Source organism: Anoplopoma fimbria, chromosome 2, assembly GCF_027596085.1.
Source record: "Anoplopoma fimbria isolate UVic2021 breed Golden Eagle Sablefish chromosome 2, Afim_UVic_2022, whole genome shotgun sequence".
In the NCBI taxonomy this organism is placed as follows: domain Eukaryota; kingdom Metazoa; phylum Chordata; class Actinopteri; order Perciformes; family Anoplopomatidae; genus Anoplopoma; species Anoplopoma fimbria.
In genome coordinates this window covers 3,249,461-3,263,614 of record NC_072450.1, presented here as the reverse complement: position 1 = coordinate 3,263,614, position 14,154 = coordinate 3,249,461, and the positions used below count along the sequence as shown (strand labels likewise).

At 37.4% G+C, this 14,154-nt stretch overlaps 2 protein-coding genes across 2 annotated transcripts; one reads left to right on the top strand and one right to left on the bottom strand.

Annotated features, from left to right (window-relative positions):
• Window positions 1–5,340: 5,340 nt before the first annotated feature.
• Window positions 5,341–8,486, top strand: hypk (huntingtin interacting protein K). The gene is made up of 4 exons (XM_054614325.1): window positions 5,341–5,553; window positions 7,055–7,110; window positions 7,303–7,354; window positions 8,227–8,486. Exons 1-4 carry the CDS (start codon window positions 5,392–5,394, stop codon window positions 8,320–8,322), a joined length of 366 nt encoding a protein of 121 aa, XP_054470300.1. The 5' UTR covers window positions 5,341–5,391; the 3' UTR covers window positions 8,323–8,486.
• Window positions 8,487–8,547: 61 nt separating this feature from the next.
• mfap1 (microfibril associated protein 1) lies at window positions 8,548–14,023 on the bottom strand. The gene is made up of 8 exons (XM_054614314.1): window positions 13,828–14,023; window positions 12,310–12,526; window positions 12,067–12,211; window positions 11,784–11,971; window positions 10,975–11,244; window positions 10,731–10,890; window positions 9,878–9,967; window positions 8,548–9,080 (listed from the first exon to the last, which is right to left on the bottom strand). The coding sequence occupies exons 1-8, from the start codon at window positions 13,907–13,909 to the stop codon at window positions 8,901–8,903; spliced, it is 1,332 nt and encodes a 443-aa protein (XP_054470289.1). The 5' UTR covers window positions 13,910–14,023; the 3' UTR covers window positions 8,548–8,900.
• Between the last annotated feature and the right edge of the window lie 131 nt (window positions 14,024–14,154).

The window sequence follows — 14,154 nt, the reverse complement described above, 5'->3', positions numbered from 1 at the left end:
GATATCAATTATAAAAAAAGCAGAATGTTGTCGGCTCTGTTCACCATTTATCATGTTTTCTTTGCCTTTCATTCCTTTTTCTTACCCTCTGTAATTATACAGAGAAAACAATGATACAGTAAAAGAAAAAGCTCTGAGTGCATGAGGAGAGAGTCAGATTAGATTTGGGTTAGTGCGCAGGGCGGAGCTTCGGATAATCCCGTCGTTGTTCAGCCGTCCTCTCAGTCAGGTTGACCTTCAGCAGCACGGACAGGACATTTGAGTCTGCGTTTCATATTCTCTCTGAGCGGCGACGCTGCTCGAGTTCATCCAATCAAACTGAAGTGTCTTGTACCTGAACTGTCTCTCACCTGTCACACTCTCTCCTACACTGAACTGTTACAAATACTGTTTGTGCCAGAAGTAATGATAATCTGACCTGCTGACTTTAGATTACCCTCTCCAGTAAACAGCAGGTGATGCAAAACAGTTAACTCATAACGCAACAACTGATCTGCAATCAGAGACAACAATGGCAAACAAATATAAATTATAAATCGTTATTATGAGACCTGAGTTTAGAGTTTCATCTCTCTGAGAAAATAAAGAAATCTGTATTTTTATTGTTGTATCAATCTAATCAAACTAGGTGTACCGTGATATACTGGTATTGACAATTATTGTGATATTTGATATTTAATATGATTATTGATGATAATATTGTAAAATAATCCAGCAACTCATTTTATATTTACAGTAATGGCTACAGGCTCTCTCCACCTCCCTAGACTCATATATTTTTGTGTTATTAACGTGACAAAAAAATTGACAAAACGTACAATAAACAACGTTAAAGATGAATTTAACTGAAAGCATTTTTTAAGTAAGTACTCCAATATTTAACTTGAGTGAAAATAGCAATACCACAGTGTATAATTACTCATTTAAAATTGTACAGTACATGAGTAAATGTACTCTCCACCACTGGATACAAATTTTACGAATATCAATCATTTTGTTATCAAAATATATTAAAAAGTGTGTTAAGTGTTACATAGTGTATCAGTGTAAAGGAAGCATTTATTGAAATGTCTGAGAAATATCATTATGAATAGTGATTAATGATAAATAACTTTCTAATGATCAGGCCCACTTTATTAACATTAACAAGTCTGCAAAAAAAGAACAAAATTCCTTATCAATGAATGACATTTCATATTCAATCATTTGGTTTGGTAGTATAGAGTTTCTGTAAAGATAGTATTCAAATTGACCTAAATATTCAGAGAAGAGAAAAGTAAAGCGTCAAATTGGATTAAAAGCACGAGAACTGCTTCAGCAGGATGAGTTGTTTTTGAGGACGACACACCGCTTTACATGCATGTTTGGAAACATGCATGTTTTGTTAATTATCCAAAAGGGCCTCTCCAGGTTCGCTTTCTAGGAACTGAGCAACAAAGAAGAGGTTAAATAAGAGGAAACATCGGTGCAGACTCGGCTAAGAGGCTTGGACCGACACACCCGGATGAAAGAAGACTCTCAGAGCAAATCAACAGTTGCAGGATTATTAGTCTGTGAAGCAGCAAGAATAGTATTTTAATATTTGTCGTATAAACGTCTTCCTTCAGAACAGATTTTTGTAATTAAAACAAAGAAATAGACAATATGTGACAGATTTTGTAAGACCAAGAACGTTTAAAAACAACATATAAAATCCTTAATCTCACTTTGGATTATTTCCTCCAACATGAGTACTCCCCCGTTATAAACACGTCGTTGCTCTGAGCGGCATTCCTGGGGGCCCCTTTCACTCTGGGATAATTACCGCTGCCTTGTGGGAGAGGAAGACGTGCCAAAAGAGGACAAACAAAAAAGCAAATAAGCGGATGCAAATAGCCGCTTGAGTGAAAGCGCTCAATCTATGGTTTCAATAGGCTTGCGCAATAACAGTTGGCTGAAATCCAAGCTTGTTTACAAAAAAAGGGACAAGAAAAATGATCTATTCATTCGTCATGTTGGACTCTTTCTGAGCGGAACAATGGGGTAACAGTTTGTGACCAGCATTGTTTTTTTAAACCTGTTTTAGATGTGTGTAAATTAAAAAGCTGGGTGTAAATGATGTAGCTGTAAGATATAGTAGCGGTTCTTCCCATAGAAACATAATGAACTCATTCATAACTGCAGCATGACTGAGTGCACAACCTGCTCATGTTCTGAGGAATTAGACTGAGAATTTTTTTTTTAATATTCTAAATAGACCGAAACTGTAAAATACACAACATGACAAAAAAGAAAAGCATAACCAACAAAAAACAAAACGAAACTAAAGCTCTGCACTCAGATCTCAGCCAGGTGTGTCTGCAACAACCACTGCTGTATGTTTAATTGAATGAATACAACCCACAAATGGCTAACCCCACCTCCAGACAATTATTGGCTGTAAGGCGTCATAAAAAAACACTAAATTCGATCTCAAAACAAGCGGCGATGTATGCAGCTGTCTGGTGCTTATAGGTGGATAAGTTGTGGAGAGGTACAGCACTGTTTGTACAAGTAGTTCTGTTTGTCATTAGCGTCAAACACACTTTATTTATCATTGAAAGATAAGCAGTATAGTACGTAGGCAACTAACTTGAAGGTGTCGTATAATACGCTTCATAAAATCTTGCAAAAACCATAATGAAACTAACCCAACTGTCTGCCTGCGTAGGTAAGGCATTGTGAGTACTGATAGTTCTGTTAGCCCGTTAGCAGTTAGGAAAAACACGCCGTCCCAAACCATAAAAGTGAGGTACAGAGAAGTGGCCGAGAGGTACTCAGCAGTGTGTGTACTGGTATAGTTCCGTTAGCTGTTGTAGCCAAACACAACACAGACTGTTAACCCCCCCAAATGTCGGCAAAGAGTAGCGGCTGGGGCATCACAAAAAAATGTGTCACCGCAAACATGAGAGGTCTTTGAGCATGCACCCAAAATATGATGAGGTTTGCTGCTGCAGAACGAGAGATTAGCCGTGGACAGACACAGAGGTGCACTCACTCACTCACTCACTCACTGTGATGATTTTATATATATAGATATATATTTATATCAGAGTTTTTCAGGTAAACCCTTTCAAATGCATATTTTTGTTCGATTGCTCATGTTAGTTTTGGTAATTTTGTTTACCCAGTCTGACAGATGTTTGTCATTCTTTTATCTTCACCATAAAAACACATGTTTGCATCCTGCAGAGTCTCTACCTGAGTCCGAAGACAGCGTCTCGACATCACGTCCCCGAGGGCCGGAGTGCTGATGAGCGCTCCCAACAGTCATACAGCAGGATGAAGGGGTTGCTATGACGACAGTGATGCATCTTCCACCCCGGTAGCGTTTCTCCATCTCCTGGAGGATGAAACCAGATAAACCCAGAGGGCACTGATGTGTTTTTTTCTAGTCACTTCTCAGGAGCAGCTTTCTCTTTCTCCTTTAATCAGATTATTGGAAGCTGGAGTGTTAACAGTCAGAGAAGTCTGGAGGCACAGGAAATTGTTTGCATTAAAGCACAAGTAAACCTCTTATAACAGACAGGAATAGAACGAGGAGGAGGAGTGATTTATTAATCCGGACAGGTAAACAATCACACAATCAAGTGTCTTCTTCTCGTTGTCTCCCAGACAATAACAAGATAGTAGATAAGTCAGAGGTATTAATAATTATTAAATCTGAGGATTCATATTTCATCAAAATAGAAATAGAGCCCTTAAGGTGGACAACTTTTCAACTTTCCATTTACATTATTATTGCTTTCCGTCTTCCTCAGAATGAAGCAACTACTAGTTTTCCCGCCCTTTGATAGTCTTCCCTGTCCTGATCCGTCTCACCTGTCCCTCATTAGTCCTGCACGGACCTCACCTGTCATACCTCGCTAGTCCTTCACTATTTATACCAACTTAGTTCCTTAGAAAAAGTAACATTAAAAAACCACAACCTTAACGCAGCGTTGAATGGACGCTGTAATATTTGCATTTGCAAGCGTTGAGGTGTCAACATCTCTGTGTTTGCTGCCCTCTGCTGTTAAAGCTGAAACCTATTTCATTTAAGTAGCCTAATCATGCTTGTTGCACCCTCTGCGGCCTCCATAGCTGTTTTTATTTATTTAATGTGGGTTTATTTTTTGTATATCTGTTTAATTGTTTTGATGAATTTCGTTTTGTCCTCTTTCATGGTTTATGCAACACTGATGTGAGTCAACAGAAAAGGATTGTTGATCAACGCAATATTATTTTTTTAAAACTAAAATGATTCTTCAATTTAACTGTAGCATCATATATCATCATATAACTGTTTAGTGTCTGTGTTGTGTGGGGCTGCTGTTCCCAGAGATAATCAAAGATGGACGATGCTTTATGTTGGATTTATTTATTAAGTTTTATGTATTTTATGTTGAAGAGTGTGTGTGAGATTAGGACATATTTCCCTTTTGGGTCAATATAAAAGTTATTCAGTATTTTATATACTAATAGTATATACAGTACCAGTCAAAAGTTTGGACACACCTTCTCATTCAACCACTTTGAAGAATCTAAAATATAAAACATATTCTGGTTTGTTGAGCATTTGTTTGTTTACCACATAATTCCATATGTGTTCCTTCATAGTTTGGATGTCTTCAATATTAATCTACAATGTAGAAAAAAATAAAAATAAAGAAAAACCATTGAATGAGAAGGTGTGTCCAAAACTGGTACTGTATATATATAAAATAAAAAAATATATAAAATAAAAATAAAGAAAAACCATTGAATGAGAAGGTGTGTCCAAACTTTTGACTGGTACTGTATATATATAAAATAAAAATAAAAATAAAGAGAAATCATTGAATGAGAAGGCGTGTCCAAACTTTTGACTGGTACTGTATATATATAAAATAAAAAAATATATAAAATAAAAATAAAAATAAAGAGAAACCATTGAATGAGAAGGTGTGTCCAAACTTTTGACTGGTACTGTATATATATACTATAGTTTGTCTTGGAGTGAATTTTGGTCATTGGTGGTCTAATTTCCCTTCTTGATATGATCATGAATTTAAGATAAAATAATATAACTTTATTTATCAAAAGGGAAGTGCAAAAGTAGGAAGGAGTGCAAAAAAAAATGTGAAAATAAAACAATATATATTAAATAAAGATTAGCAATAAGCTGCAAAAACAAGGAACACATGGCCAGAAATAAAACTGATAAAAACTAAGATTTATCTAAATTATATAAAGAACAACAAAATCACAGGATGATACTTTATTTAAATATAAATATCCACTTTTGTAAATTTCTCCTTTTAAATCGTCCTTCTCTTCCGGTCCTACCTGGTTTCCCCTCCGACGTTCCGACGCGGAACCTTTCTTTTGGTTCCGGGCCTCACTGGAGCAAACATGGCGGCGGAGGGAGACGTCGATTTGGACCTTGAAGCCGATGAAAACTGCACAGGAAAACCGGCAGAGAAGCCTCGCAAACATGACAGCGGAGCGGCGGACCTGGAGAGAGTCACGGACTACGCGGAGGAGAAGGAGATCTCCAGCTCGGACCTGGAGACGGTGAGAACCGGAAACATGTGGCTAAGAGGCAGCTAGCCTGTTAGCCACATAGCAGCTAACGTTAGCTGCTATGTAGCTAACAGGCTAGCTTAGCCATCCCTACCATGCTGCATTGAACCACATGTTAGCAACACAATCAACAGCAGCTACACTAAAGCTGTGATTTATAAAACTTACCAATCATAAACTATTCTAACAACTTAATAACTTATTAAATTAAATATTATTATTATTTTTAAATTAACCTGATTTTATAGGTATTTACAGAAAGTAAACAATGATGAGATGACAAATGGATAATAAATAAAATAATAAGTTCTGATTTAATCTTTCTATAAATAATATAATTATCTGGTTTCTGCATCTGTTTAGCAAATCAAACAAGAATGACTGTTAAAATTATATAGAATAGATTCATTTTAATTATTATTTTATTATTATTATTATTATTATTATTTATTATTATTATATTATATATTCCTTTATTGATCCCCATGGGGGAAATTCGGTGTTGCAGCAGCTCAACTATACAGAACAGATAATAAATACACATATTATACAATAAAAATAAGAATACAAATAAGAAATGTACAGTATATCCACATCTGGTCAGCATGTTGACAGACTGGTCTCTGCTGTTGTACAGTCTGATGGCAGTGAGCACACATGAGGTTAAGGTTGTGGTTATGTTAAGGTTTTATTCATAGTGTTTGTCTTTAGGAGGAGGAATGAAATGTGTTTTCATATTTTGACTCAGAAAAACTGTCATCCTCAATGAATGATCAGTAACATAGCAGCCACTGGTTATTGATTCATCTTATTTTACAAGTATTATTATATATATCGTTTTTTTAGGGGTATTAATTCACAATTTAGTCTATGAAATCTTTTTTTTTTTAAATAAGGAAAAATGTGACAACTCATTGGTTGTGGGTCGTTGATTATTTATGTTGAATCTTGATTATCATAAATGAGTCAACTTCTTGTTTGAGCTCCAGTTATCCTACTCCAGCTCCAGAATCAACTTAAATACTTTATCCCAGATATTGGTTGTAATTTACCTATTTTATGCATTTTTTTTTCTGTTTAGAAGTCTGTGAAATGCAGATGAAAGTGTGACAAAGCAGAGCATTAATGTATATTTGTATACTGTAAATTATAAAAGTAGTTTATTAGCAGATGTAAGCCAAATATGAGATATCTTACATTTTATACAGTTTTTATTTTATATATAGTAAACAACAAATTTGAGTTGGTTTAAAAATAATATTGTGAATATGGCCAAATGTAACATAAACATCAATGAAGCAGCCTATTTGTGCTTTATTTTTTTTAATTGGTTTTCTATTTCCAAACCTTAAAAACTCAAATGTACTGAATTTATGAATCATGTTTTTAATATAAATACCTGCAGGCTTTTCTCTGTGTTGGGATGTTAACGTTGTAATGGATTTTGTATTTGAAAGTGGCTAAAAAATATATATATATTTTTTTTTTTCAGGCCATGTCAGTGATTGGAGACAGAAGATCACGGGAACAGAAAGCCAAACAAGAGAGGTGAGAACGGTTCATGACTCCCTTTAGCTACCCAGCAGTCACAGAAAGCAAACCCGCAGTGGTCTAAAAGCTGGAAAATAACACTTTGTAATAAGCAGCCACCTATAATAATAATAATAATATAATAATAATAATAATAATATAATAACTGTTACCTGTTGATTCTCACTGTGTGTTGTTTTTGGTTTTCAGAGAAAAAGAGTTGGCCAAAGTCACCATCAAGAAAGAAGACGTTGAACTAATTGTATGTTTTTCCTTTTAATCCTTCGTCTTATATCCATTTATCAATTTATTCATGATGGTTATTATTGTTAGACTTGTAATTTTACTTTTAACGAACAATGAAATGTTTCTTTGACTAATATGAATTAATATAAAAAGTAAATACATTTTATCATAGCTAAGAGGGGATGACAATTCAATTCTGATAACATAAGTTAATTTTTTGCACACATTGAAGTTTATATATTAATTATTTGTTTATGATTACCAAAAGGTTTGTAAACCAATACATTAAATGATGGTGTCCTCACTGTATTTTACATACAACATACTTTAAAGGAATACTTCACCCACAAAAGTACCATTTTATATCAGTCGCTCAACTCGTTACCCTCAATTCTCAAAGAAAACTTTGTTTTCTCTCAATCCTTCACTGTGAACTAAGAATAAAGAAAGACTGAAGTCTTTAGGGACAACAGGAAAAATTACATGAAAACATCAGTTTACAAACTCTCACAACTCTTACTGTGAAGTCCAAGTTACATTTTTCCAGTTGTATCCTCACTACTTCAAACATTACTATTTAAAACACTTCAACATAAATAAAGATGCATGTTTGTGTGAAGTAGTTGAGCATGCGACTGGATTAATAATACTTTTTATAAAGTTTGAATGTTTTTAAATATGTTTTTTTATTTGTTAAACTTGATCTTCATTTACCATCAACTTCTCTTTTTTTTTTAATTATTCGTTCACCTTGTTTTCTTAAAGTTAACAAGAGGTGAGTAATTGATAAACTAATGGTCATATTGTGGGTAAAGTGTTCCTTTTTAAGCTCTAATTCTAACGGTTAACATTCTTAATGGCTGATATTCTGATGTCGTTGTTGTGCAGATGTCAGAGATGGAGATCTCGCGGTCCGTTGCTGAGCGCAGTCTGAGGGAACACATGGGGAACGTGGTGGAGGCTCTGGTGGCTCTGACCAACTGAACAAACATCTTTCACACTGGACTGCTTCAATCTGCTTCTTTTTTTTTTCCCCCCCTCCCCCGAGTTCATCAAGACAATGAGGCTGAACTGTTGTGGTCTAATCTTTACCCCCCCCAATCCTTTTTGTTTTCTTGTTTTTTTAAATAAAAGTTGACCTGCCTCAATTTGTGCCTCTGAGTGATTCTGCTCTCACTGGAAAAGTTTAAAAAAAGGTGTGATGACAGATGAAAATACAAGTTTTATTCAACACAAAAAATGTTATATCACAGGAAAGGTCATGGAGGAAATCAGTACAATAATCTGCAAACTAAATGTAGTCATTAACTGGTTTGTACAAAATTTCAACCCACTGCTTTAAAAAGAAAATACAGTAGGAAATTTAATCTATATTCCATTTCAGCCACGTTGCAGAGATTCTCCCTCTGAAGCAGGTTTATAGAAGCCAACATTCAGTTTGTTTTAAAATGATGGATTCCTGGAATCGGTCCGTTTGCTGCTTTCCTTCCACAACATAAAGTCCAGTAGAGAGACTCTGAAACAGCCTCTCAACGCTCTGATGAAGGCCGTGTCGGACATCTTTAAGTCTTCCTCTTCTTCACGGTGGGCCGGTCGAACACGTCCCTCACGCCCGCCGCCTTCTGCTTGAAGAACTTGCTGTTCTGAGCGCTCTCCTGGGCCCAGGCCGAGTCGAACGACGTGGTGTCCTGGTCCACCAGGTGGGTGTACTTGGTGCGTCCGGAGCGACCAAAGTTCTTGACCTGATGAGGGGGAACAAACCGGAACGGGTCGGATCAGAGAAATGAATGACTCCGCCTTCATTTAAAAGTGAATATTAACCTTTTCAGCGGGTACATTTCTCTTGAACAATTCAAAAATATGGACAATGAAAGATGCATATACTTTCATGGTTTAAATGTTTACTCCTAAATATTTCAATATATGATTCTGGTATCTGATTTACCTTTCAGAATGTAAGGGGAGACACAACTAATTAATGTTTTGATATGCAAATGAGGCTTTATCTAATTAAATATGTGAACATTTGCATTTATTTCCAGCCTATAAATGATAACACTTGATAAAGCATGTTCAAAACTTATGTTTCACTTGTTGAAATATTAGAGTCAAGTTTAACTCCATTAATCAAAAAATACTGTCATCAGATATAAAAAAATCAATTTTCTCCATGTCTTTAATAATAGAATGTATAAATGAGGCTGTGAATGACATATGAACAAACCCCTCTGTAGAAACCTTCAGAATATAGAGAGGAATGAAGCTGTAAAGTTTGGTGTATGTAAGAGCTACTGAAGTGGAGATTTATGGATCAGAGTCTGAGAAAAAACTCATTTAGAGAAAACGTCCTTTAAAGATATGTTTTGTTAAATTATATCAAATTCTAAATTTCTTTCTCCCACAAAAAGGCACACAAATGTTCCTCATGCCTCATGTTTTCCCACACTGTATTTTTGATAAAGTGTTGCTCAAATAACATTCTGTCTGGTCGACAACAGCCAGTGTAACAGGTGGAATGTGAGTAAGAAAAGCATCTGACCTGCATGACTTTGGGTAAGATGGTTTTGTTGAAGTGATCCTCCAGAGTTGGAGCGCTGAAGTCTCTCTTGTAGACGTTCTCCTCCTCGTCCTGAAACAGAGATCACGTTCACATCAAATCAAACTTCACAAGATCCTTTTGTTCAGAAAGTTTTAGACAAGAAAACTACTACAACATGGAGACTGTTACTTATCTTCAACATTTCTGTACGATAATGTCTTATCGACACACTCTTACACAGATATGGGTATATATATATATATATATATATATATATATATATATATATATATATATATATATACTGTATGTTATCATGTTGTATCCAATGTTTACCTTTTTATAAAGAACAGATGACCAAAAACAAACAAACTGTAGTGAGAAAAAGCAAGAATACGACGAGTTTTACCGGCAAAACGCCATAAATCAACTGTAAACTCATATCTCATATTCATGGACTACTTTATTACCTTTATACTAACCCTTCAAAGAATAAGTCAATTATTAAATGCATTATAAAGAAACAAAGGTTGAATATTCAGTAAAAAATGTTGATTTTGCTGCAAAATATTTACTCAAATGAAGATTTGCTTTAGACATCCTGTTTTTGAAGCATTTAAAAACATAATTTGCCGCATTCTTATTTTATTGTTTTTACAGCTTTTATCATTATACTATTTGTGACAGTAATGTCTGAAAACCTCCACATTGTTCCAAAAACTGCAAGTAGAAACAAACCCCTACACTTCTTAACTGTCTCCATTCTTGGTCCGGTGGGATCTGAGCGAGTGTCCAAACGTCTAACGCTCAGATCGAACTGCGTTCTCATACAGGATCCCGTGTGTGGACTCACCATGAAGAAGGCTCCTCTGTGGTAGTACTTCTGGAGGAACTTGTATTTTCCTTTGCTGGCTTTGTTGGTGACTTGCTTGCCGCTGTTTCTGAGCTCGGCGCGGCGCTCCTCCTCCGTCAGGTTGTGGAATCTCTCGATTTCCGCCTTCTCCTTCTCCATGCTGAGGAGGAAACACCACCGACACGTTAATTTCATCTCACAGTGAATCATTTTAAAGAGTCGTTTCTGTGTTTTCTTTACTCACGTTTCTCGGGACTCTCTGTCCCTCTTGATGCGTTTCAGCTCTCTGACCTTCCAGCCTTCGTACTCCTCCTCCTCGTTCTCGCCGTCCGTGTCCAAAGCGTCCAGGGCGGCCAGCGTGCGCCGGTTCTCCTCGAACTCCTTCTTGGCCTCCTCCTCTACGATCTTGAGGGTGTAGCGCCGTCGCTCCTCCACCTGCTTCTTGGCCTCGGCCTCCAGCTCGCGCTGCCTCAGCTCCTCCGCTTCGCGCTCCGCCACCGTGACTCGGTCCTTCCTGAGGAGCGAACGAGGAGAGGACGCAGATTTAACAAATCCTCGTTTCAGTGTCGTTATCTTACATCCATCGTTTTATTGGTTTTTTTGCTATGAAATTTAGCATTTGTGTGTTTTTATTCAAAAATAACACCATTTGTAATATTTTTTAAATATTTTAATATTATTCAGTGGGTTTCATTTTCAATATTTTTTATCTTTTATATTTCATCTTTATTAACCTTTATCATCATAATGGCATTCTATCTGTTTTTATTTTCATTCTTTTTCCATTTTACTTTATTGAAAAGCAGTTTGTGCTGCTTTCGTCATATTTTATTTACCACTAATAAACATGCATCCCATCAATCAGCTGCTAGAAGTTGATTGATTGGATGGATGTCTTTTTTTCCTCTTTTGAAATATTAGTGTATTCTTTGATTCCAATGAAACAATGTAAAATAGAAGAATCTTTATCTGTAAACTCTGATCAGCGGTTAATAAAAATGTTCCGTGGGAACCATTAAGCGTTCCGGTCAGGAGAGAGGAAACAGTCCTTACTTGCGGATGAAGACGGGTTTGAGCCGTGGCTCCGCTTCATCCTCGCTGTCCGTGTACTCTTCATATTCAGACTCCGACTCTGGCTCCTCCCCCGACTTCCCCTCCTCCTCCACCTCCATGACCTCCATCTCCTCATTCTTCCGTTCGGTGGCTCGCTGGCGCATCATCTGTCGCCTCCTCTCAATTTCCTGCACGAGACCAGAAAGAAAAACGTTTCTTAATATAACCGTTAAAGGGAAGGAGAAACGAAGGCTGGGACAAACACACGCCGATAGAAACCTACCTCATCATCCACTTCCTCCTCTTCCTCCTCCTCCTCCTCCTCACTGGTCTCCTCCTGGTGCTCGGGGTGCCACGTGCCTTCATCGGAGTCCTCGCTGCTCTCGGCCACGACTTCAGGCTCTGCGATCTGTCTGTGTCTCGCCAGCCTGAGGACAAGAACAAACGAGACACATCGTGGTCCAATTAGCATTTCAGCCCCTCAGCGTCTGAACGATCACATCAGTCGAGTCAAACGAGGCGTTACCTCTCCTCCACGTCCTCGGAGACGCGGTTGAGCAAACGTTTGAGACGTGGGTCGGAGACATCCTCTTCCTCCAGCTCCTGCTCCGCCTCCTGGTCCTTCCCCTTCTTCACAAACTGGAAGTCCTCGTCCTCCTCGTCGGACGACTCCATGGGCGCGTAGTCGGGACGCTTACCCGACACGTACCTCTTCACCTTCACCTTCTCCATGGAGAGCTCACCTGGAATATGCAGACACAACGATGAGCCGGCAAGCTGGGCTCCAGATGTTTGATGGAATCTAGTTTTTATTGAGATATCTTAATCAGGATCAACTAACTTTTTGTTTGTAATGTTACATTTTAGATGAGACAGAGTCAACATTCAGTCATAACTATCAGAATTGTTTTCCTTTCTGGAATGCCATCGCTAAAGCCCCTTAAGAGCTGTTGGCGTTAGTCGTATAAAAATAACCAACGATTTTGACAATCAATGTAATGCCAAAAAATGTGCTGGTTCCCGGCAAAACAGTTTGGATTTACTGCATGTCTCTGTTTTATATCATTCTAAACGTAATTATCTTTGGATTTTGAATGAAGAGCGTGTAAAGTCATCTGCCTGGGTTAGTGCCTTTGGAAAGAGAAATATGTGGTAGATCAATTAATAAAAATAACTATTCGTTGAAGCCTTATATATCTAATATTTTTCTGCCCATACCAGCTCAGAATCAGAAAACCACAAACAGCTTTGTTGACAAGAACTTAACGTGTCTTTGGGATTTGGTGCAAAACAATAAACAGTGCAAAAGTCAAGCAAATACAAAAATTAACAATAGAATATAATATATAAAAAATAGATAAATATATCTATTTTTTTAAAGGGATAAAGCTGTACACTTTTTTGCAGTTATAAATCAAAATATTGTCCAGATGTATCTTGGTTTATTGAAATACTTTTAGGAGTAACTTAGTGTTCATGTTACATATTAGTATGAAGGCTGTTGTTGTCATTTGTTCCTGTGAAGTTTATTAAAATACTTTTTCTCCTCCGTTTACATTTTATTTTATTATCTATGACGTGAACACACAACACACAACAACATCACTCACACATCCCACATCACACATCCATCCATCCACACACACACAAACACACACCTCAACACACACACACACACACAAACACACACACACACCACACACACACACAACACTCATCACACACACATCCATCCATCACACACAACACACATACTCACACACAACATACATACACACACACACCACACAAACACACACACACACCTCACACACACACAACACACACATCCACCTCACACACACACACACACACACACACACACACACACACACACACACACACACCTCACACACACACACACACACACACACACACACACACACACACACACACACACACACACACATTACACACACACACACACACACACACACACACACACACACACACACACACACTAGTTGTGTTCTGTTATGCTAAGCTAACTAGCTTAGCTTGGTACCTTTCTCGTTGCGGACCGGCACGGCTCCGGCCGTGGACTGGATCGGAGGCAGCTTCATGTTCAGGGCCTCGCGACTCGACATGACGGCGTTTAATCAGTTAAAACTGTTAAAACAGTTTAAATAGTTTAAATAGTTTAAACAGTTTAATCAGAAGTCGAACAGGACGCGACGCTGCTTCAGACCGGAAGTGAAGCTCGCTGCGGACCGGAAGTGGATTTATTCCGACGGACACTTCCTCCGGAAAAAGAAACTCACAATAATTAAAACAAAATTAAATCTAGTTTAGTTTTTTACAGCACTGATGTATTACAGTTTACTAGTTTAAA